Genomic DNA, 26,000 nt, shown 5'->3' on the forward strand with positions numbered 1-26,000 from the left:
CTGCTGCCTCAGATACAAACACCTGTAGGGCAGGACCAAACTTTGGAAAGTAAGTAACAAGCATGAGAAGTTGTGTGAAACCGTTACCTGTGCTCTAGTTCTTTATGGGTAGGCACCTGGAGTCTCTGTCATCTGGAGACTGTCTCCTGGTACTGGTACTTGGCTGCACTCTTTCCAATAGGATATAATCAATAGGAGCAGGGTTCCTAGCATCATCCAGCCCTGGGATACAACTACCTTCTTGGTAAAGCTGTTGGAACAGATCTGCTTTCCTACTCCTGGCTCTTCTCTGGTTAGCTAACGTCACACTTCAGCTGAAGCGCAATAGAGACTGTGTGCATGTTGGCACCAGGTAGCAGAAAGGCCTCTGCTATGCAGAATCTGTAAATAAGATAACAGAGGGTGAATGACCGGCTCACAAAGCGTAGATACAAAATTTTGGGGAGTAATGAAAACAAAAGCTGATAACAAAGGATTACTCTGTAGGATTATTCTAAATAATTCTAAAGGATTATTACTGTGACTAACTGGACAATAAAACGCTTGTTAAATTTAGTGCATTCAAGGAAAAGCCAAACAGACAGCTACACCACAGTCGGTCCTAAACTAGTTATTAATATTCAGGAAAGGGAGCTTACAGAGCCTCCAGAGTTGTGTGAGAACAGTGGAGAACAAGTGGAAGAAAGGAGAAGCTCCACAGCATCCCCTGATAGAGAAGCACTAATCAAAACCAGGGCTTTCTGTCCTAGCCCCCTACCCTTCCTCTTTTGGAACACGAGCCCTGCCCACTGCAGTTGCAGTTTCACAACACTGTCACATGGGAAACAAGGCTGATTGCCAAAAGCTCTTCAACTTAAAAATTAGTTTCTTTTTAGAGAAATGTTCAATAGGTCTAGCAAATCTTGCAGAATGGCTCAATGCTTAGCGTACTAAACAAATGTATGCATGGTAACAAAATATACCTAAACTAATCCTGAAACAGCCCCAGTGGCAGAAAAAACATTTCAAACGTTCCTTTTAGAAGTTCCACAGGGAAGGTGATACAGCTTTTAACATTCATTTCAACGTCTATTTCAAATTATGCCTTTTCAGTATGTAGAAAGATCCACAATGATCAAGTACAATGAGTCCAGTGTAGGAGTAAGTGAAACACTGTGGTTTATTTGCCCAATTTTTCATCTCTTGTAACTCATATCTTCAAACATCACAACATTTTTTCAACAAACTGAGCACAGGTTCCATAGAGTGCATTGCTCGGCCCTTGGGATATCTTTTTCCATGACTTCAAACAGCACAGCAGTGACAAATGATGCCTGCTGATCAGTCAGAGATGCATAATGAATTTCTAGAAAAATTACTGAAAGGTATACAGCATTTATTAGTTGGAAAAATACATAATGCTGACACTTTTTAATTAACAGATTCTAATGCCTTTGGAGGAGATCTCATCATGAGCTTATAAATAGTGTTCTGAGAGCAAAACAAAGTATATAAACTTAGCATAGGCTTGAAACAAATTTGTGACACAATCCTTCCACATGGTAGTTAAAGTTACGCTGAACATCAATAATGCTGACAGTGCTGTGCAATACATCTCTGCTCGTTAAGCGTATTTGTTGCATGAAGACTTATCTTGGAAAACCAGTGAGGATACCTGAATCGGCACTTAACCTACTGTAGGGAAATAAATGCCTACGGCATGAAAAATAATAACAACAACAATAATAAAAAGTTTAATGAAATGGTAAGATGAATCAAAATCAAACAATGAGTATCAGCTTGACACTAAATTAAAACCATACATTAAATATAAAGCATTTATAAAAATTGGAAACAAACGCTATTGCATTTTTTTCTTTTACAAAAAAAGTAAGAAGCCATACTGTTTATCTTGCAAGAAATTAGATTTAGGAGGCTAGAATTATTCTTCTATATCAAATCTATGAATATAACAGGAGATAAGAACAGTATATAAATACGGTATCTTTAAATATTTACATGTATGGAAACTAGTTAAAATGGTGCTAAAAGAAGGAAATGCCTGTTATAAAAGTGAGATTACAAATTTTGCATACGTACATCTGCATTACACAATTAGTTTTGAACTTGCACCTTTCATAAACTTAAATATTAATTTTCAAATCATCATTGCATAGAATTACTTGAAAAATATTACCTAATTCTGCATTCCACCTCACAGTAAAAGCTATTAACGATACAAAAATAGTAACTCGGGGAACACCAGCCAGCCATGCTGCCCTTCAAAGTTTAGTCTCTGCCTTTCTGCTTTTAGGAACAAGGAAGATATTGCCATCTCTAGTTTGCTGCAGTGAGTATTCACTAGGAGAGTAAGACTTTCCATCTTCATCACGTAGCATGCTGAAGACCTCAATATATAAGGTGGTTAATTGCTTTTTCATTTGACGAAGGCTTTTGTCATTCTCTCCTTTTTCTTTAAGCAATTTCTCTCTCTCATCTTTTAGGTGACTCAAATCGTGCTCCAGTTCCACTATATTTTCCAGTTTTCTCTTACGGCAGTTCTGAGCGGCCACTTTATTCTTGCCTCTCCTGCGTATATCTCGAATAAGTGCAAGCTGGGCTTCGCTGAACTGCTCCTTAGACATCATTTCATTGAAGTCATCAACAGGGAGATTGATGATTTTTTCTACCGGAAAAGGGATCTGCAGAGCTTTTGCTCTTTGCTCATCTCTTGTGAGATGAGCTTCAAGACGGCCCGAAGGTTTATCTTTTGTGAATGGAGCTTTAGGGTGGCCTGGGCCAGCAGGAGGGTCTTTCTTTGGCGTGTCCACATGTTGCAAGCTGCGTTTTGGAGCGCCTGGCTCCACAGAAGGAAGCATTTGATCAGGGAACTGCAGTGAGTACATGCTAGCATTGCTCTGTGGCACACTTCCAGGAGAACTGTCCACGTCTTCCATTTCAGAATCGCTACAACCAGAAGTCTTATCTCCACAGGTAGATGATTCAACAGAGTGTTCGGGTGATGCTACACTAGAATTTGCATTCAGTGAAATACCAGAGTCAGAATCATTACACTCTGGCACAGTTCCTGAGTGGTCATCGTTAAAAGCTCTCCACAGTGGGAAATCAGAAAGATCAATAGGTTCACTTAAAATATCTGCAAGTGACTGACTGATAGCATTTGTTGTTACTGTGTCACTGTCCCCCTTTGCACAAATAAAACTGGTATAGAAATCCTCACAGAAATCAGAGCTCGAAGTCAGTGTGTTATTTAAAGAGTTCACGTTCAGCTGGCTGCTGTTTTCTGGCTGCAAAATGCTGGAGAAAGGGCCCTCGATATTCTCCAGGAAATCTGGACCACAGTTAACATCTTTTTTCACGATGGGTAATGAATTGTAGTAATTATAGCTGTTGTGCATCTCCGCTGGCTTGGTTTCAGGGCTTGTGATTGTGCTTACTTCAGCCAGGTTGTCATTTTCAATGTTTAGACACTACATGGGAAGTGTAAGAGAGGAGTTGAACAACACAAGACTAATTGATCATGAAATATTTTTATAGAATCCACAACTATTAATTATTTTAGTCATTAACATGTACATGGGTACTGTAACACTGCTGTAACCTAGATGACTACAACATAATTGCACCATGGGGAGACAATCTAGGAAGAATAGACACCTAAGCAAAATATGAAGCAACTTATCCTGGACAAAGCTATTTGGAAAAAGACTGTGGAGCCCCTCAAATTCATAACAAGGTGCTGAAGAAGAGATCCATCCCAACACACTGATACGTGGAAACTGCACTCCTGCTCTGCCAAATTGCACTGCCAAATTGCAGGTGGGGATTCTGGAACTGTCAGGTCTGAAATTCTCACAGGCATCACTGCTAGTAATGGCCTCACTTCAGTAAATTTAAGAATACTGAATGAGGCTTACTGAGCACTCATAGCAAACTATTTTTAGCCATCTTCAATTTTATGTGATTTCTTTTCCTTGAAAGACAAGATCGTTTCAGGGTTCACTGAATGAAGCAGTGAATTACAGAGAAATGTAATTCTCTGGAAAGTGAAAAAGAAAAACTGTGAGCCCTTATTAACGTTAACTCATCCCACATGCTTCTAGGAAAGCTGGCTAACATTAGTGTGTGTATAAGATGATTACATTGGTTTCATTGGCTACAAAACCAACTCTCTTTCCAACAGAGTGGCAGTTTCTTAACTGAAACTGAAGTAAGTGTCCCTGCTTTCCACAAAGAATTAGGCAACTACCACAGTGTTCCTGTTTCTCTTAAGGAGGGACCACACACACACTGACTATTCAACCAGAGCGCATGCAAAACTTAAGCTAAGGCTTCAAATTTGAGAGCTCTTGAATTCCCTTTCAAACATAGTTCACAGATAGCAATAGCCTCAATTTAATTATCTCAATCAGAAGATTATTCAATTAATATACAGGATTAATAATTTTGGCTTGGTTTCTTAATATCTTTTCAGCTGCCTTTTCAAAGCTAGTCCTCCTTGTTACCTATGTGGGGGCTTTTAGGCATACCACAGTAGTAAAGACTAGGAAAAATTTGAAATATAGAGAAAGAACAAGAGAAAAAGTAGAATGGTGGGAAATAAAAGGTTCCCACTATTGTTGTTTTTTTTTTTTTTTTTTTTTTCTTTCTTCTCCTATTTTAATAGTCAAAACTAGATAAAGGAAGTAAAAGATTAAAAAAAAAAACTAACTAGATGCACTCTACAATATACAACTTGGTAATAGATCAGTGATTTTTAGCTGTCTTTATTCCCTTGAAATACTCAGTCCACATACATTATATAAGTAGTTTCTACCAACAAATACATACTTAAGTAGTTAAACAAGAGATAAGCAGAAGAGCCAAGTGTAGTTAGATATCTACCTTACGTTCTATTATTATTTATACAAACCCTTTTCTTAGGTAAAATTTATGTAAATAATAATGATTACTTTTGCACTCAAAATGCTTAAATATTAGGAAAAAAACTTCGTTCATAATAATGCTTGCAGAAACAATTTATGCTGCAGTTCCATAATTCAGAAGCATCTATTTTTAATCAGCTCATATTTCCATCATGATTGTGCTGTAACAGGTTGCATACAGATGCAAACAATCATTTGTCAAACATGAAGAAGTTCTGATATGGAAGACAGATTGTCTTATTAAGGCACCCTGATAAAGAACTGTTTCCTTGCTGTTATACATTCTTCAATATATTACTTTTTAAAAAGTAAAGTTCATACTGAGTTACAGAGCTATTATGTCTACATCGTAAAATGCAACAAGTTAGTCATAATTGCCATTGGTTGAGATGCTGTTGTACCCCATACCTTGCTATTCTTTTTTTTTTTTTTTTTCCCCAGATGATTATTATACGAAACTTTTACCTGTAACTCTGGAAGGGACAATAACTCTTCCCAAACTTGCTCTATGTTCTGCATATTCTCTGCATCAGTAAGTGGAACTATACCAGGTGAGTTGGGTGGCTGAGTTTGATTAGAAGAAATGAAGACTGGGTCACTATCAATCTGATCAGGAACCAGTGATTGAAATGCAGCTGGAGAAGCCTGGAGCGTTGAACAAACAAACATACACTTAGAATCTTCCAAAGCAAAAAATCTCCTCTTGCTGTTTTACCTTCTCTGCAGAATAAATAGGCATTTCTTAACAAAAGCATTTACTGACCATAATGAAATAATACAAAAGTATTCCCCTGAAAGGAGTTTTCACATTAAGGACAGAAACAGGAACAAGCGCGAATTGAATGATGAAAGGCTTATTTCTACTTACCAGTCTGGATCTGCGCATCAAAGTAAAGCAGTCCAAATACACCAATTCCAGAGAGCTGAACTAAGCTCATCGCAACAAACTGTAACACTCTGCTATTTGCAGTAACACTGGCTGATGGCAGCCAGGCCAGCAAAATGTCCTGCAGGACTCAGTAAGCACAAGGAATACAAGAGCACCATGGCACACCACCTGCTCCTGATACAGCCCAAGTTCAGGCCCACAACATGGCTTTATTCCAGTTATAGATGGCTTGGGGACAGCACTCAACTCATATCACAAATGAATATTACAGTGCAGACAAATGCTGGTATGAGAAAATACGAAACTGATCCCCTGGCACACCACCCACGGAACTGCTGCACTGAGCGTTTACCTCATTGTCGTCTATGAATGGGAATGCTTCTGCCAAGAGCTGCATGCAGTCATCAAAGGACAAGGCCTCTTCTGGTTTTGAAGTATCTGTGCTCTAAATAGGAAAGTCATGAAAAAAAATGTTATTGCATCTTTGAATAACTGACTAATCTTCCATTACAGCAACAAACGCAAATTCATTTTAGGCAACCACTAGCACTACACCTTCCTGTGGATGGAAAAAAGGTTTAAACACACAAACACAGAGTTTACCTGTGAAAAACTGATCGGTGGTTCAGCGTTTTCTGACTGAACGTGCTGAGCTGGCTGAGCTGGAACAAATTCACCTGTCTCCTCATCTAACACCAGCTGAGCCAGCAAGGCTTTCTCCCGCTCTTTCTGGAGCTGCTCTTGTCTTTCCTTTTCAAGTTTCTTCTGTTTCTCGAGTTCATACTCCTTCTGTCGTTGACTAAAATCAAAAACTTCACGCCTTGCCCCAAGGTCTATATCTTGCCTCCAAAGGATGTCAATCAAGTTCATGTCCTGTAATAGAAATGCTGTTTTGAAGCAAGCCTCCTCCCCAGTAGAACTGGTTTAAAACAATAAGAAGGCTTTTTAATTCTGCATTAAACAGGTAGACTCATGTAAGTGAGATTCATTCTCTTAATCCTACAAAATTATCTAAATGAAATATATCTCCATATGAAGGCTTGGTTGCTACAGCCCACACATCGGGTCATGGAAACTAAGCAGTTGCAGTTAGTAAGGCAACACACAAACTAGACAGTTAGTATTCTTTCCTACATTATCTCATAGAATACATGAAGCAATAGAGTGAATTATATCACGTAAGTAAAAAAAAAAAAAAAACAAAAAAAAACTATATAAAAGAGAAAGACAGAAATTAATAAGTCTATTCATGTAATTCTTTTTTCAGTATGATCTTATGAAATTGTAAAAACTGGCTAAAAACATCACAAGGAGTTGTCTGAGTCACTACAATAACCACACTCAAAATATGTTTTCAAATGTTTATGGTCCATCCTGGTATCAAGCACGAATCATAATATCAGCAGAACAGTGCTACAAAGCTGGAGGATAACCTGGTTCCAAGTGCCCACCTAACACAACATCACAGGAGTACTTATTTTTTTTTTATTATTTAAAATTATTGAGACTATCACTAAAAATTTGTAATTCAAAGCTTAATTTCAGCTGACGTAAGTGTGACTGGTTTGGAGTTGAGTATAAGCCACATATCAAGAAGTGTGAAACTCTTTTAATCAACTGGGCTCCGATTAACTTTTCATATTTTTATGCTGTTAAAACTGTTTCTCAGTGCTGAAGTTTGGACTGCTTTCTTCTGTAAGAAAAGTGCACCACACAGAAATCATCAATCAACAATTAACTCCGCTCCTGCCAAAGCCATGACAGCAGCCCATTCCAGTGCCTGACTGCCCTCTCCATGAATAAATTCTTCCTAATGCATGACCCAAACCTCCACTGGCACAACTTGCCAGAGCTGTTTTCTTGCATCCTATCACACTGGCTGAGAAAGGAGTCCAAAAGCTCACTGCAACTACAAGTATATAAACATCATATTTCACATGAACAGGACTTCACTGATTCAGTGAGCAGTTACACCCAAGATACATTAAGTTTTCCACGATATCAAATTAAACATTTCCTTCCCTGTTAAGAGTATTTTCCAGCACAGAAACAAATTAACCTAAATGCCACGTCACACTGCCATTCAAAATGACTGCTTCCATACAACAGCAATGGTGTTAGTGGGAGTCCACATCAGAGCAGACCATAATCTCTTCATTAACAATTCAATACCATTCATGCTCATACACACACATTACATGATGTACTTCCACTGGTTGCTAAAAAAACTACTTCTACCATTGGGCAGTTACATGAAATACCCATGTAACACAACACAGGCATTCTGACATCTAAGGCATATTTAATATACCTTGCTGGGAGACACCAAACTCAGCTTTAATGGCCAGCAATGAAGAAGCTGAAATAACTGCAGCAGTTCCCCAAGACAATGTTTGGTCTCTCCAGATTGGAGGGTAAAATGAACTAATTAAGTCCTGCAGTAATTGGAGATGCTGCAGTATGATATAGTTTCATTAAGGGCCAGTAGTTTACCAGCTGCTCACTGTCTCCTTCTGCAGCAGATTCTAAACTGTTTCCTAGTCTCGGAGCATTTGCAATATGCTCTGGATAAAACTGCAGGATCTGGATTTTAGGGCTCACTTCTGAATTATTCATCTACCGGCACTGTTACAAATGCTACTAAAAAGATTTGTGCGTGTGCATAATGCACAAGGTTGTGAATTAGCAGAGCTATTTCTCTCACTGAGTTGCAGCAGACTACTGCACAAAATAGCAGAACTGCTGCGTGGTTTCTGTTTAAATCACAAAATACGAAAGCGATCCAAAAAGAGGTACGGAAGGCAAAACACATTTTCCTTAGCCAGAAAAACATGCTGCCTCGGGTGAAACCGCCTGAGGTACAGCCTGAGGAGCTTTGGGTGCTGTGCATGGCAGGCACCACTGCAGCTGCACCCTGCTCTGGCAGCACAGCTCTGCTTGTGGAACTGGAACAAACTGTAACACGCCTGATGCGTGGGCTGTTGCCTGAGGAATAGCACAGCATTGACTTAATGTCACTGCTTCTCAAGGGCCCACGTTAAGCCCTGTATCTTATCTCTGGCTTTGTTAAGCAGTGCTGCACCTCTGTTCAGGACAAAGATGCCTGTCAGGAGCTTTCTGTTTTTTTTTTTGTTTTGTTTTGTTTTGTTTTGTTTTTGTTTTTTTTTTTAATTTTAACTTCTAAATGTATTTATCTTGTGGCACTTTAAGCTAAAAAGATTTGTTTGCTTTTAATGATCTCCACTTAACTGGGAAAGATTACTGCTATTTTCAGCTTGGAAAAATTCTATACGAACAGAGAAATATTATAGTTTTAAATACTAGTAAGTAATTACTCTTCATGAATGGGTTACATGGAGGAAGCGTTCTCCTGTTCAGTAAGCTAATATTTAAAATCATCAAACAGCATGTTGATTTAAATATAACCTGCCATTTAACATTTATCTATAATCTCAGCCAATGATTTCAGTGATACTGCCCTTGTCAAGAAAATAAGAAGTGCTGGGCATTAGGCCAAGGCCCCAGGTCAAACTTAATGGAGCCACCATTGACCAGTGACTCACAGCGGGGTGACTCACAGCCCCAGCATGAGGGACAGCAAAGGACTAAAAAAGAAATTGCAGTCTATTGAAATATGTTGCAATTTTGCTCTTTCAGCCTCCCACTTCCAATTACTTCACAGCCTTGTTGACACCGACACACACAAATGCATGCGCCCACAGGTGAGTGCAGGCACTCTTTCTTAGGTCTATCACTGAAGCATTTTTACCTTTCACCATGAAAGCACCACACAGTGACCATACACTTGGCAATCAATGTTTCCAAAGCCACTAAAAGGCATTTCGGTTTTTGCCTGTGAAACAGCCACCCTCTAATTTTTAAGGTGACTCAACACAAACTGCTGGGTGGAGAAGGCTGGTTAGGAGGGAGGCAGCAGCAGGGATCTGCACTCAGTGCATGGCGTGCAGCGGGAGCCTGGTGGTAGCTTGGCCAGCAACAGTCAGGCATTGCTTTGCACAGCTCGGTCCCCGCCTCCCACAGCACCAGGCCTGCTTACTGTAAGCACTCCAAGGGGCCCTCGTGACTGAGTCCACAAGCATCCGTTTGTTCCTTTCTCCCTTGTGTAATTTCTTGGATTGCATCAGAGGAAGTGGCCGCCTTGGCAGGAGCGAGAGAGGCCAGAGCAGACAGCCCTGCCCGGCACGAGGACACAGCTGCCATCAGGAGGCATTTCATGGGCAGCACTTCCCCCTGCTCTGGGCTTGGCTCTTCCCCTCTGAACCCCAGTGGCCATTTTGAGAGGAAATACACTAATATGTTAAGGTACTTATTAGAAATATTGGACAGTAGTAATTACGACTTTGGGGAGAATAACATGATTTTAGTATTTTTCCTCTGAAGATGAACGGCGGTTTTATTTCTCCCATTTTCTTCGCAATTTTGTAAACAAAAGACATAATCCTAGAATGGCTTAGGATGGAAGGAATCTTAGAGACCATTGCGCCTCAACCTCCTGCCATGGGCAGGGTTGTCAACCACTACACAAGGCTGCCCGGGTCCCTTCCAACTCAGCTTTGAATGCCTCATCTCCAGGAACAGGGCATCCCTCAGCAGAGAAGGACAAGCTTTGCTTTCCCACTGTTCATATTAGCAAGAGGTGCCTTGCATTACCATTTGCTTTTCTGTTCATTTAGTGATATGCCCTCCCCACCATACCAACAGCCTAGTTTGGGCATATAAAAGCAGTTTTGATAAGATACACATAAATGTTAAACAATTCACATTAAGCCACCATCTGGCCCCCAATGGAAATTTTCATGTTTTAAATTTACATATCAGCATTTGCCATCTGGGCAGAGTCTGTTATACATTTTATGAGAAAATCCCCCACTACATTGTAAAGTTTGACAATTAACTCTTATGGCTCCTAAGCAAACACACTTGCAGTTGGATAAACAAAGGAAAGAGACCCTGGTTTTGTGTTATTTCACAGAATGAAATCTTTCCTAGTTTTCACAAAATACTCATCCTTCCACATCATGCCTCTTTGGTTTCCCATGATCCATTAGAATTTAACTTAAAGAGAGAATATTCCACACACCAGGGTGAATACATCCAGTGGAGAGGACAGAAGACAACCCCACAAGAGATAAGAAAGCATTCCTGTCTGTAGCTTATTCACAGAAAGAACTTGAAAAGTACCGCTCACTTTCCATTTGTGTCCCAGGAAGAGAAAGGAATGAACAAAAAGCACCTTACATTTCTGCTGTGTTCAATATACCACACAGGAAGTGAAGACCAAAGTCTGGAAATACTCCTAGACTAGAATGAGAGGTAAGAGGCTAAATAATAAAGCAAGACTAAGAGGAACTGGAAACATTCTTACCACTTAAGAAAAGCAGTGGGAACAACAGCTGAACATCCTTCCCTCATCATCCCCAAGAGGAAATGATTTTATTCAAGCATGATTTATAAACTATTTGATTTTTTCATACGATTTCTGAAATCACTGTAACTAATGATTTGTTTTCTGCATTCCAGATCTTCCATACTGGCAATTCTCTATCGAAGTAAGCTACTTAGCTAATTTTTGCTCTGTAATTGACTTGCAATCACAGACATCTAAGTCCTTTGCTTCAGTGAAAGCACAGAAAGCAGATAAAATTATCCCACCGCCACTACTGTTTACAAACATACAATGAGATTTGAAAGCTTGGCCACAATTTTCAGTGCCTTACAACTGGAAATACGAAGAACAGAATTTAATTTGAGAAGTGAACAAACGGAGAAGAGCAGCACTTAAGAACAGGGAAAAGAGAATGTCATATGCTATTTATGCTGGAAGGCAGAGAGGCTCAATTTCAATTTTAGATGTCTGGATTTAGGATTTGGAAATGCGATGGAACAGGCAGCTCCCAAACAAAGCCATAAGACAGCAACCTGTGATTCATGAATCCTCACGGTCAAGGCCCCGACCACCTGTGGAGCTGCCTGCAGTCTGAGTCTTCGTCAAGAGCTTCCTCCAAGCAGTGCAGTGCAGGGACAAACATGAGATCAAAACAGCTTGGACGCTGTCTGCTTCAGCTTCATGATGCCTGTTTGCTCTTCCTGGCCCTAAATAATCTTTGGCTACCTGATATCTTGGTCAGCAGCCTGTTTTTAAGACCCAGAAGGCTAGCTTACCTTTAAAGACAAAAAAAAAAAAAGGACAAAAAAAAAAAAAATAGACAAAAAAAAAAAAGACTTCAAAAGATAAAACTTTACAGAACAAATGCTGTGAGAGAATTTCCACTCCTTATCTATATAAATAAGCCAGCTAAAAAAATGCTGGCCATGTTTCTCAGGACATTCTTCTGCCCCAACAGAGACAAATGAAATAAGCTCAGTCCCCGAAACATAAATATTTGTAAGCAAATTTCATCTTCTTACTTAAGAAAGAAAGCTCTAGAATGTTTTGCCAGGACAGGAAGTGAAGCTCTGGTATTTCATTAGCTACAAGTGTTTAGCCTCTGTCTTCTTCTAACATACATCTCATATTTCAGACCGTAGCTCCCACTGTATTCCAGCAGGCACTCCTAATTCATGCCAAATTGCCAGAATCTGCTCTTATAAATCAAATCAGTTGAAAAACTACTTGGCTGCATTGTCCAGCATTCTTAAGAAAGTTTCCGAGAATGTTGTGATTCTTCTAACAAGGAGTGGGACAAACAGTGGCTGGCTGCAATGACAGCCTTCCTCTGCAAGTGCAAACCAGGACACGGCCCATCGCACTGCCCCTACCAGAACAAAGAAACTCCCCTGAGAAGCAATCAATTCACGTATTTCACCTGAACTGGCACTTTCTAGGAAGGGCTATGATTGTAAGATCTGTTTTTTCTCCAATGGTTTTCCCATGAGATAAATGCTATGGTAAGCAAGTTTTCCAAACCGTTAGGAACAAGATACACCTCACATATTCTCCAGGAGTGAAAAAACAGCTTTCTTCAAGCCTGAAGAGTATAAAACAAGCAAGAATTGAACTGCAGTAAAGAACAGACATTTTAGGATGTTCGTGGTCATGCACGTGCAGGCCTACCTCCATTCCAACCCCTAAAGCTGCAAACTCCTAGTGCCAGCGCTGTATCAAGACCACTGTGAGTGAAGAAAAAATAATCAATCGCAGACAGCAAGGAGAAGGAAAAGAAGGTACATAAGTGGCAGATAACTGCTTTTCTTTGACAACAGCTTTCTCTTGTTCTGCAAAAATCAATCCTTCTCCACCTCCATGCCACTCACAGCACAGATTGTGCACAGAAGCCTCAGAGCAGTCCCTTCTAGCTTAGGGTGCAGCATCAGGAATGATGTCCTGCTGCTGGCTCTGCAGTCAGCAAGGCACACGTGTATCGTGAAGTATCCATTTCTGATAGAACAGAGGCAATTCTTCCTCAGTGCTGCCGCACCTTTGCAGAACACTCTTAGGCACTTTCTCACATGCTTCAGAAGCAGCTGTGTTCTTCTAATTTGTTTAATTGATTTTTGGAAAGCAGCTATACATTGAGTTTAATATATAGTACATGGTTTCCAGGGGCAAAATTGTCCCTCAACATTTTAAAAAATTCAGTTAAAAAAAAAAGCTCAAATGCAGTGTCTCATTTGCATGGCTTACAGTATGCAAACAGTTTTAAACCTGACATCACTACTTTGTCTTTGTATGGTATTTTAGTTTTCATTGTTATTCTCTGCACCTGTGGCCAAATGTGTCTTGTATTCTATCCCCTATTTCTGCCTTCGCCTAAATGAAAAGACAAAGTGAAGTCTAACACTGTAAGCCAATAACAGTGAGCTTTGCTTTACAAATCTAATGATGCCCACATTTATAAGCACTAATCTGGCTGCTATGCAAAAGCCAAAAACTTATTTGAACTTGATCCTAAATCTCTTGGAGTCCCAGACTGCTTACTGGAACATCACTGTCAAAAACAATGAATCTTAGATGTTTTCATTGCAGTGTTATTTTAGTTTGGTGGCTTCTATTCTTCCCTTTTCCCCTTTAGATCATAATTACATTACGCTAATCTCAACATCACTTTTCCACAGCATAGTTGGCTGGTGTATGAGTGTTGCAGTCCCCTCCGTTCAAATTCTGAATTCCTCTTTCAGTTTAATAGAGTCATTTACTTGCTATTTCTTTACTCTTTCATCAGCAGCATTACAAAACGATTAAGTCAATAAGAACACAAAGTGAGTATGTATACAAATTACAATCCATTGCACAAGTTGCAAAATGAAATTGGAAGGCTGGCAAAAAAACATGGGATTGTTTTATAAAAGAGTGGGTTAGGCAGTGTATTTGTTTTTACATGTTTGATCCATCAATAAAACTCTGCCCTGCTGCCCCAGCAAGTAAACTGAGTGATTCTGTTGTGCCTTTATTTCTGGCTGCTGTCTAATCCCCATGTGTTGCACTGTGTTACTCCATTTTGAAAGGCATTCAAACAGCAGCCAGAAGTCTATTTCATTTCAGGAAATGCTGGTCTCAGTAAGAGCTTTGCTCTTTTCCCCTCTCAATTTAAAACTTCATTGTAAAAAAATTAGCATTTGTTGAATTTTGTAATGTGTACAAAAGCAACAAAAAAATCCTTGACCTACAGTTAAGTAACAATACAAAAGTTGTAAATTCTATCTGAAAATACTGCTGATCTCTCAGTCAGAGGAACACTGAAGCCTTTGTTTCTCAGTTCATTTTACATAGGGAACCTACAGTAGTTGGGAAACAGTTACCTGTTAAATGATGATCTTCAGGCTATCCTGCTGTACCCAGCCAGGCACATACCATGTGTGGACACTGCCACAGACTACTCATTAGTTTATCTAGGAGAGGATTGTTTATAATAATGGCTCAGTCATCTGGGAACCATGATCCAGACAAATTATAGCACACTCTTATGACCAGTGAAACAAATCAGGAAGAAAAGATGCACACAGAGTAAAGAACATAATAAAACTGTAAATAACATTTATTAGGTTGTGTTAACCTTGGGTTATAACCTATTAGCCACTATTTTGACTTCACTAGGATTACACTTTGCTAAAAAGTATTTTCAAGCCAAACATGAGAACAGAGTGCATCTGTTCTGGATCAAAATACACTCAATGATTATTTATACTCTTGAGCTCTAAGTTTTCACTCCAATGAGATGTTACTGGTAGGCCTCCATTTAGCTGTCATTTTGATGACGGCTGGCCAAGCTATAGGGACAGGCACCAGATGGGTTACTACAGCTACATGACAGCCTGCATATAGAAACTGCACACTGTGGTGTTACAAGAAGTATGTCTCATCAAGCTTCCATCCACTGATCTCACAAGCAGCTCTTTTGTTTTTCGTGGGCCAAACTACAAGAGCAAGCACTTGCAACGTCTGCGTGGGCTAGAAAAGCACAGAGGTTTACCAACTGCAGTGCCAACACACATCTATCAGCCCTCCTTCACCAACACAGACAGCTACTCCATAAGGCTGCACCACAACACTTCCTGCGTGCTTACTAACAAAGCTGAGACAAAGAGCTAAGATGCTTTCAGACCCCAAGAACTCACCAAGCAGCTCTTGCTGCTTCTTTCTTTTTATAATCAAACTTCAATTCCAGAAAATGTGCCCATCAACACACAGTAGTGCACAGTCCACAACTACACTGTTACATTTTGGGGAATGCAAGCCTTGCTCTAGAGGTGGCCAGCTGTGCCATGTTGCGTGCTGCAGCTCACAACCAGCAGTTACACTGCCTACTTCCCACTGACCTCAGTGGGGCACAGGTGTTAAATACCTTTGTGGACCAGAGTCTTGCAATTTACGTGCACTTCTCACATACATAATTTATATAGATAACGAATGCTGGTTATTTAGCATCAGTCCATGCTGTGAGTACACTGTTCAACATTACAGTGTATTAGAGAAATCAGATGACAACCATGTATTTCCAATTACCCTTCAGCAAATTATGAAGAGAGAGAAAAGTCCACCATAGCTCATTTTCCTTCTGCCCCTCCTCCCCCCTTCTTTTTGAGTGTGTCTACAAGGGAATTAAAAAAAATCCACCACAACAGAAAAGGCTCAAATATACTGCTATCCAAGTGCTCATCAGTGGACACAAGATCTTAACATATTCGAGGATGCATGCTTAGCATAGCACATTTTCCTTCCAAAGAAATAATTCATGGTTACATGGTTTATTTAACACAACATACAACCTTCACTAACGACATACTAAAGAAAAAATTCAGTAAATAACAATACAGCTCAACTGTGCACTGATGACCAAAAATACACTCTCCATATTTACATCAAGCATCACAGAAATCATTGTTACCTTTCCATAAAGGGAGTTTGCACAGCTTTTCTCCTTCCTTCAGCCATACAGATACATGATGGAAGCTGTTGTTCAGTAGTTTGAGGCAAAGATAGATTTTATTTGTTCATTTTCTTAAGTACTATAATTCACAAACTTATCAGCAAAAAGCAATCCTCTAAAAATCATTAATGCCCAAGAATGCTTCAGGAAACTCTTCAACTTGCCAGTCCTAAACAGTTAAGCAACTGAAACAAGAAGGGTCAAGAAGGGACATGTCAGGTGTCTGTGTGCCAATTTATCATTTATATGGACACAACAGCTTCCACTGAAAAAAGTAAATCCACCAAGGAACACCACCATATAAGAAAGTGAAGCCATGTGCATTGTGCAATCTACCACTCGCTTTTTGAAGTTATGTGTAGTACTCAAATTACAAACTCTGTGAGCAAAATGAGCCAATTCATCTCCCAAGACATGCACCAGAGTAGGTAAATGGCTTTACAAGTCTTACCAAATCCTATAAACACAATAATTCTTTGTGCCCTTAAAAGAACACTACCATCTCCAAACTCCACTGATAATTCTGTCCTTCCACCCAGATCAACAGCTCTCTGGCTCACAGCCTGTACAGATGGTTATAATAGGGCTGCCTCCTTCAGCCTCATGATGAAATGGACAAATGTACCTAAAGAACAAGGTACAGGCAATCACACATTTTTCCTTGTATACTCTATCAGCAGCCATGACCAAAACAAGATTGTTTGCCACAAATAATAAACTCATCGATACATCTTTTCTACCCATAAGCAAACAAGCATTAAATATTTGGGGGGAAGGAAGACACGGGACAAGGGTATTCAACTTGCAAGAAAACTACAGAAAACCAAGAAATTGTAAATCCAAAAGCACTCATCACATTCTGTTAAACATTTATTTTTAGTTAATAACTGCATCTGTTATCTGAAGAAAAAAAACCCACAGAACTGATCTCTTGGACACTTATTATGTAAATATGTGGCTTTATAAACGTTAACTTAGTTAAAACCTTCAGCACACACTGGTTCAGTGCTCTGCACCAACCATTTGGAGGCCAACAACAGAGCACTTCAGACATTTTCTAGAGCTGCAACATTTTATCTCCCATGACCACAAGGAGCAGCTTGATAAGGCACTCCACTGCAGCTTCTGAAAGGGAAATGTTGAACACTGATAAAGACAACAGGTTGCCAAGGGAATAAGGAAGAGAGCTAAACTTCCTTTTTCCTTCAAAAAAGTACTGCAAGTTTAATTATTCTACATCCAGTGAAGTAGCATAGTAAGTTGCCTTTTACCGTGCAGTAAAAGAAAATACCTGAAAACAAACTGTTCTCATATCCTCAGCTTAAAAGTCTTACTCCAAACTACGTGCCCTTTCCCTGTATAATCACAAACATTTTTTTTGAAGGACAGATTAAACACCCCCACAGGTCCTGCCATGCCTCCTGTAACGTGTACCAAAGATATCTTTATACCTTTTCTCTGCTCTCTGTTCTTCTTCTCTGCCACCATGTTATTCCCAGCTCAGTGCAGAAGAGGTGGTGACGGGGCAAGGCAGAGCTCTTCCCAAGGTAGATTAACCCAATGACAATGTTCAAAATTCGTAATTCATTCCATTTGTTTCTTCTGTTTTGTTGGCTCTGCAAAAAGCACCTTCTTCCTCATACCTGGGGGTGCAAGGAGGTAGCTTACCCTTCGTCTCTTTCTGCACGCCGTTTGTACCTGGGAGAGAGACCGAGTTCGGGGAAGAACTACACTAACTGTCATTTAAGGAACAGGTGGGTTTTGTTGTAAAAGTCAGACGAACTGGCATAACAAATTGAAAGGGAAATTTGCAGTGTTCCCAATTTGAGGGCAGAAAGGGTTGAGAAGAAACAGACTTACCTTGCTGCCTCTGAAGAAAGCGTCTAATCTCTAAGGGCAGGGTGAAACATCCCAGCACACTGCAGGCTGTCTATCAGCAGCGGAAGGACAGTGCAGAACATAAGTGCAACTGCCCTGCATATCTGCTGCCAAATTGAAGTTTGTGTGCCAAATGCCCCAGTTAGGCAAAATAAGTTGTGGGGCTTTTTTTTTAAAAAAAAAAAGTAGACTCTTATTAAAACCAGCATTTGTAGGTGGCTTTTTTCCAGTACAAGACATTATAGAAAATGGAAATGCTTTCCAGATATAACCATAATTATAATATTTTATAATTGCTTAACCGATTTGTTAAGCAAAAGTAAAAAAATAAAATAAATTGCTGATCATTTGGGGGAAAAAAAAAAAATACGGAATGCAAAAGTAAGCTTCAGGTTTGGTCTTGAGTTGTTTTTGGTCTTTGCCCAAAACAGTTCCTCATGCCTCAGTAAATACTTGGATAGTTAGATTACAGCAAAATGCAAGTAAAAACTTCAAGACTACCATTTCTCTAGACTTCAATTAATTTAGACAATGAGACGCTGATATCTCATTAAGGTAAATCACTACTCACAGGGGTTTATTCTTCCATTACTATTCATGTTTTGTAAGGCCTTATTCATCATCCCTGCTACATACATGCACAATTCATCAAAACCTCCCATCCCAAGCTTAAGTTTGAAATCTAAATTATTATACTGCTGTGGCCTTAGTAGTAGAAAAACTCAATTTAAAATTTTCAGAGCTTAAAATATTTCTGCAATTTGTTACAAACCCATTAAAGTTTAATTGTTTGAAAAGTTCCTGTTCTTCATTTTACCAGCAAAAAGAAACAGAGAGATTGTGTGATACCTAGAGATGCTCACAGCAGTTACTGCATGACAAGGATTTCCAAGCGGAACAAGGCTGACTACAAACTTAAAGTGAGAGACAACTAAGGATTACAAGTCTTGCTGGAGAATATTCCAAAGAGTTGCAAAAATCCATTGGGTCACAACTATTTATACTTGTTGATTAACTAGTAACTATCATATTCTAGTTCAACTGCCCAAAACAAATTACAAATTATAAAGCAGAGTATCAGAAGTTGCTGTGGTTCAGCATCCATAGGTATGAGACACCTGCTATTACCATTTTTATTACTGCATTTTACTTTCATCTTCAATTCTGCTTACTTAAAAAGTCTCAAGTTTTACTTATTTTTTTAAGGATCAAGGGGACAGTGTCCCAGAAATTCCTCAGCTGATACAGACCGGCTCAAGGCCCATCTACACTAGGAAAAGAAAGAATGCGCTGTACGACAGCTTTGAGAAAATATGTCCATGTACCTCATGTCAAATAAATCACAGAAGACTGCACCAGGATCTACAGCACACTTGTTCCAAGGCCGCTTAATGACTACATCATCTGCACTGGCGCGTATCCATCACTGCTTCTGCAACACTGCTGAAGACAAGTGCTAGTACAATGAGCTGGGATGCAATGCTGCACCCAGATACCTTGACTGACCTCTACCATGAAGGTCTGCATTCTCTTCCCAGTAATGAAGCTCCTGAAAAGCTGCTACCCAGCTGAGCTGCTCCAGATTCTAAAGCTGCTTTACCCAGTCCCACCACCGTCTTTCACCCACCACTTTATTGCCCAACTGACTGCAAAGCACGCATCTGGTAGCACAGTGCAGGCAATCAAACTGGAAATACCCTGCTTTAGGACAGAGCTCAGCTTTCTTACCCAACATAACTCAAGGAAACAACTCCTGAAGACAGAAAGAAGTGACCAAGCACCCAGTTGACAATGAAGCAAACAATGGCTGTGGAGCAGACAAATACCGGCCATTTCATCGGGACCAGCCAGCACCACCACCACCAGCCACATGCTGCTGGTCAACCTTCAGGGACCTTCAGACAGCCAAAGCAATGCAGGAATTGCTTCACTCTTAACAATAAAGATGGGAGGTACCAATACTACTCCCAGGGTTCAAACAAGCAAAACTCCCCTCCTGGACTTTTGTCTTAGCTCCTTACGGCTAAACAGCCACGATGATCTGAGCAGGAAGCAAATCAAAGTCAGAGCAACTTTTCATAAAGCTCTGTTAAAGAAAAGTCGCTGCTTCAACATTTTGTGGGCATGAACTTCCAACACAGCAAACAGGCACACCCTTAATCGTAAAACAAACTTCTACTTAAAGGCAAACTATCGACTAAGCTTCTTCTGAGCCAATTTGCCAAACATGCAAACTTTGTTTTGCAAGCAGCCTCTGGAAGTGGATTTTTTCATACTCAAAGACAGCATGTAATACCATTACAGCAAACAACAATAAAACTTGGATACTGCAAGGCAGAGGTGAGGGCAAGGGAGGAAAAATTGATATCTTGACATTCCATAGCCAAGCAGAGGATACTTCCTTAAAAGGTTTGAAAGTGACCGTCTCAAACTGATCTTACATAACTTGCTGCAGCAACACCAAACTTAAAACAAGTTTCTCCTCCTTTCTCCACTTTGTTAATTTCACTGCTCATAATAATACCACAGAACTTAGATTAAAAGCCTTAATATTCCAAAAGACAAGTATAAGGGTGGGAGGTCTCAACTGTCTCAGTACTATAACAGCATCAACAACGAAAACATAGTTCTTGAAATGATTTACTTTAACTGGGAAGATAGGAAACATTTATAGTCAGAGTGCTTTTATGATTACTTAGCTAAAAATAAACGTGATTTTATATTCCTTCTTTTCAGTATCAAAGCTGCAGGTAATCAGGCCAAGATCAGAAATCCAAACTGAGCTAATGAAACAATTCAACCAGATCTGTAGTATATTTAAAAAAACCACAAAACTTAAGTGGGTACATTTTAAGTTAAACCCATCTTATTACAGTCTTGCCAAGCAGTACTTGCAGTGGGGATTACCAATACAGCTGACAAAAAAGCACTAACTTTACCATATACTATGAGTTATTAACACTGTTATTAACCCCTACAAGCTTTCCAACATCTCCATGATCAGCATATCAAAATACTTTGAAGTAACTCTTATAAAATGAACATTACAGTAGAAATTAGGAGTCAGACACAAACCCACATACAAATACACAGCATATCCGTCAGCATCGGCCAGAGAGGACTGAGCAAGTATTATATCAAAAAGGCTGAAGATGGGAAACAGAAGGGGCTCCACAAGATGAAGAGAAATCCTCTTTTCAAATAATCCTTTTCAAGGATTCAAATAATTTTTTTTTTATCCTTACTACATGTCTTACACATTCCTCGGATAAATTAAGTATTAATCTGGTTAATGGTGCCAATTCTGATTCTGAGAGACTCTGCTTCTATTTGAAACAAGCACTGCAGGGCTATGTATACTATGGCAAAATTAAACTAATATTAAAATGGCATGCTTTGCTGCTTCTAATAATGGTTAAAAAAAGTATACTCAAAAGCCTCTAATGCAAAGAAACCTCAAGAACTGTCCCTGCTCTTCCTTCATTACTGGAAGTGCTGTGGAATAATAATACTGCCCTCACACTTAAGAGAACCTTGAGCACTATTAGCTGACTAGTACGTTTACTGCTCTTCATATACAGTCAACAGGAACCAGGCAGCAAAGTCAGAAGCACACAAAGCCTATCTTTACCTGAATTACACACCCAGAGGAGCTGTGGATGCCCCATCCCTGGCAGTGCTCAAGGCCAAGAGGGCTGGAGCTTTGGGCTGCCTGGGCTGGTGGGAGGTGTCCCTGCCCATGGAAGAGGGCTGGAACTGGAACCAAACCATTCCATGATCCTACGGTTCACCTGCATCTGTTTAAAATAAACCTTTCATGTTTTATCACAAATATAATAGTGATAATTTTGCCGTCTTCATTTCTTATTGAATGCTTTAATAGTTTACATTAATAAACAAATGCACCATAAAGCTATTACTGTTGAGCAACCCTGAACTGAATTTCAGTTTACTGCTGTATATCAGTCATCTTTGGACAAAACAACCTTGAAGTCATGACTTTCAACTACTCCTACCAGACTTTTCATTGCTTTACATAAGACGACTTGCGTAATGGCAGATGAATTGTTTCTAAAACCAGTTAAGCTAGATTACTGCAGAAAAGAACTTAGCTGACCCTTATGTTGTATTCTCTTCCTTTCACCTGAGACTGAATTCCATGGCACAAAGTCCTATTTGGATATAATGCCCCATGGCAGAAAACTGAACAGACTTGAAACTGCTTTAAGTTCACTAGGAATGTATTTTATTAGAATAATGGATTACTTAGGGTTGGAATGAGGTGGAAGCCAAAACAAACTTTAACTAGGTGATTAACCTGGGGACTCTAGAGGGCTTTTTGCCTGGCTGCAATTCAAACACAGTAGCAGAGGATTAATATTTAATTCATGCCAACAGGTTCCTGCCTGGACTTGTTCTGCATTAACCACAGCCAGCACAATTACAGCAAATACATCACACTTCCACAAATAGGCCTAATTTTCATGAACAGTTTAGTCATCTTAGAACTTGTCTTCATTAATTTCCAAGAAAAAAAGAAATAAGCAATGTTCTAGATAGAAAAAAATAAAAATCAGATTCCTTCTTTTCAATGAAGGACACACCTGGTGTTAAAAGCATGGGCTCAGCTGGTGTCCATCTACTCTTCTCATGTGGATTTTGTATAGAAAGTCTACAAAAGATAGAAAGTCTATATTCTGTCCTTCTGCCTCCTCCAAACAGACCTTTTCCTGGATGTGCAGTCAATTTTTTTCACCCTCCTTTAGAAAAACCCAACTCATCCTAGACATTTCTCAGAGACAAACTGTGGCAAGTTTTGCTGCTTTGGAGTTTGCTGTTTCTTCTGGAGGACCAAATCTACCAAAAATTGACAACTAGCAGAAGGAAAAATGACATGAAAGGCTTGACTGAGGAAATGAAAGAACGAACATCTTATTTAGCTCCTTCCACTTCCAGTGATCTCACAAACTCCAGCATATTGCACAGAGATATCAGTGGCTTTTCAACATTAAAGAAGGCTCAATGTGCCATTGCTACATTAATTTCAGTCAGGATCACAAGAGCAGCAGACAGGATTTTGCTCTGCAAATTCAAGACAAAGAGGAAAAAAAAAAACACAAGAACTCAAGAGCATTCAGGGGTAACAATAGCTAATAATAATCTGACAATTTCAACACTGCTTTGGCTGTCAGAATGATACATAACCTTCAGTATTCTTATTTAGGATAAATGTTATACTCTCTGCTTTTTTCAATTTAAAAAATAAAAAGAAAAAAGTAACGGACAGAGAGCCAAAATTTATTCTTGCCCATGAACGCTAGTGGGAAATGTACACAAAGCTTCCCAGCCACCCACACACTCCTATAAAAATGTCTCAAGTTCTTTAAAGCACATGAGATCATCCAGCTGCTCTCTGCTTATACTTAATGTTCTTTTTCATTCCAGTTTGGTCTCTTTCACATGTTTTTCAATAAAACTCCCAAAGCCAAATTGTTTCCCTACTTTGGGTTCTAACCACAAGCTTCTTCAAGTCCCATTTTCAAATGCAACTAACTCCTTGTATTTCAACCAGTTTCCAATGCAGTGTAAATTCTCAGCACATTTTAAAGACAAAACATACAGAACAGTATCCGTATGATAGACATGTCCAGTAATAAGATATCCAATTAGATGTTCCATCAAAAGGATGGTCATCTTTTATTATTCAACATTCCTTTCAGTTCCAGGTACTGCACTGCATTGTATTCAACTGGTTAACTGAAAGATATTCTGAAGTTTTGAATGAAGATTTTTCAGCACAGCACGGTATCAGGGTAAGCACACCAGAATTAAGAGAGTCTAACAAAATGCATTTCTACTTAAGACAGAACTTGTAATATTTTCCTCTATTTCTTCCATGACACTTATCTGCCATTTTAGGAATGACAGAATCATTTAGATTGCAAAAGAGTTCTAAGACCAAATCCAACCATCCATCTAACATCACATCACTAAACCACATCTACAGGTCTGTTAAATACCTCCAGCAACAGCAACTCTACCACCTCCCCAGACAGGCTGTTCCAATGCCTAACCACCCCTTCCATGGGGCTCCTGATACTCAACCTAAGCCTCCCCCAGTACCACTTGAGGCAGTTTCCTCGCATTCAATCTCTCATCACCCAAGAGAGGAAACCAGCATCCTTATTGCTGCAACCTCCTTTCAGGCAGTTGCATGGAGCTGTGAGACCTCCCCTCAGCCTCCTCTTCTCAGTCTGAACCACCCAGCTCCTTCAGCCTTCAGTTTCTTCCGAGACAACAGTGAAAAATGTAGATGTTTTCCTACACTGAAGAGCATCTACATATGTAGATGGACAAATAGCTATTTATAAAGATAACTTAATCTATCAACAGACATTTCTGTTTAACAGAGTTACTGAGGAAAAAAAAGAATCAAAGGCCTGTTGCCAGGCCTGAGTGGTGTATTCATTTGTTACTTCCTGCATAATCAGTATCATGTGGAAAGGACAAACTATTAGGGAACAGAAAATCAACCCATTCACTAGACAACCTAACACAGTGTCACAGAACCAGATGTGTAATACCTGCATAAAGCTCTACAGACCAAAGAGATGCTTCTAATGGAGCTAGAGACCTCTTTCAAGGTTAAAAAAAAAAGAAAACAAAACAAAAAACCCAACCCTTATATACACTGAAGCAGGTACTCAAGTACTTGGTTACACCAGTCTTCACATTTCGCATTAACTGCAAGTACAACATGCGGCCTCATTTTTTACACGAGAAGGTGAGCAGGATTACTTTCTGCTCACCTTACAAAGCTCAGCATCTAGTGAGAGTTGATAAGCTTGTCGTGCTGTCTTACAAGGCTAGAAGCACTAGGCTCAGTCATTTCAGTACCTTCAAGCTCACTGAAGAAGGAAACAACCATAAGAACCTAACACTTTCATGAACGTGACTCTTGCTCCAGAGTGCTTTTATCAAGTGTTTTGACACCTGTGTCATTAGTAATAGACAACATCCCGAACGAATCCCATCCAGCACACTATTTAACCAATAGAAGATAACCCATTAGCTATCCAGAAATACAGCACCTTTCCACAACAGTTCTGAGAGAAACCGCGGCAGTAGGGCCGAAGCAGCAGCACGCAGTCAGGCGGCTCCGCAATAGATGCCGCCCGGCCCGCACAGAAGAGGGCGGCGCAGACACCAGAGAGGCGCGGGGCCCGTTCCTCCGCGGCCCCACCGCCCCTCACAGCGCTGCCGCGGCCCTTCCCGCGCCCTTCTCACCCCGCACCCCAGGGCCAACCCGAGACGGGAGACACGCGGTTGTGCAACTGCCCCTACTGAGGGCCGCGTGACGGCGAGAGGCCCGCAAGAAGGAACCGGACAAGCGGGCGGGGCGGGGCCGAGCTCACCCCTCGCCACGGACTGACCTGGCCCCGAACTGCGGAGCGAGCAGAGCGAGACCCCGGCCCAGGAGGGGGGCGGGGAGGAAAGTACCGGAGGGGCGGGGCCCGGCCCCCGCCGTGACTCAGCGCTGCCCCCGGGGCGGGGCGGCACCACGTGCTCCGCCGGCCGCGTGACCGCCCGGCCCGCCCCTCCCCAACCGCCGGGCCGCGAGGAAGGGAGGGGGAGGCGGGGGCGCGGTCGCCCCCTGTTCCCGCCCGCCCCGTAACGGCTGCGCTCTCACCTGCGCGGCGGGGGGCAGCTCGATCTCCATGGCGCGGGAACGGCGGCGCGGACGCGGGAACGGCGGCGCGGAGCTGTCGCGGCTCTGCCGGCACCGCCTGAGCTCTCGTTCCGACGCTGTTTGGAGACGGGGACGGGCCGGGTCGGGCCGAGCCAGCGGCCACCGCCGCGCTCCGCCCCGCCTCGGTGCAGCCACTCAGCGGTGCCCGCGGAGGCGGCTCCTTTCCCGGC

At 40.7% G+C, this 26,000-nt stretch overlaps 1 protein-coding gene across 8 annotated transcripts; it reads right to left on the reverse strand.

Annotated features, from left to right (window-relative positions):
* Positions 1-1,141: 1,141 nt before the first annotated feature.
* Positions 1,142-25,911, reverse strand: NFE2L2 (NFE2 like bZIP transcription factor 2). Of its 8 annotated transcripts, none has more exons than XM_052675974.1 (7): positions 18,063-18,199; positions 17,654-17,900; positions 11,755-11,997; positions 6,418-6,687; positions 6,167-6,259; positions 5,391-5,570; positions 1,142-3,470 (listed from the first exon to the last, which is right to left on the reverse strand). In XM_052675974.1, exons 4-7 carry the CDS (start codon positions 6,682-6,684, stop codon positions 2,262-2,264), a joined length of 1,749 nt encoding a protein of 582 aa, XP_052531934.1. In that variant the 5' UTR covers positions 6,685-6,687; positions 11,755-11,997; positions 17,654-17,900; positions 18,063-18,199; the 3' UTR covers positions 1,142-2,261. The 8 variants fall into 8 exon arrangements, with proteins under 8 accessions (XP_052531934.1, XP_052531937.1, XP_052531938.1 ...); XM_052675977.1 differs by having other exon boundaries at positions 17,654-17,845; positions 18,063-18,198; XM_052675978.1 differs by lacking the exons at positions 17,654-17,900; positions 18,063-18,199 and adding an exon at positions 25,514-25,599.
* Positions 25,912-26,000: the final 89 nt, after the last annotated feature.

The sequence above is a fragment of the Tympanuchus pallidicinctus genome, unplaced genomic scaffold (genome assembly GCF_026119805.1).
Source record: "Tympanuchus pallidicinctus isolate F22 unplaced genomic scaffold, pur_lepc_1.0 scaffold15, whole genome shotgun sequence".
NCBI lineage: Eukaryota > Metazoa > Chordata > Aves > Galliformes > Phasianidae > Tympanuchus > Tympanuchus pallidicinctus.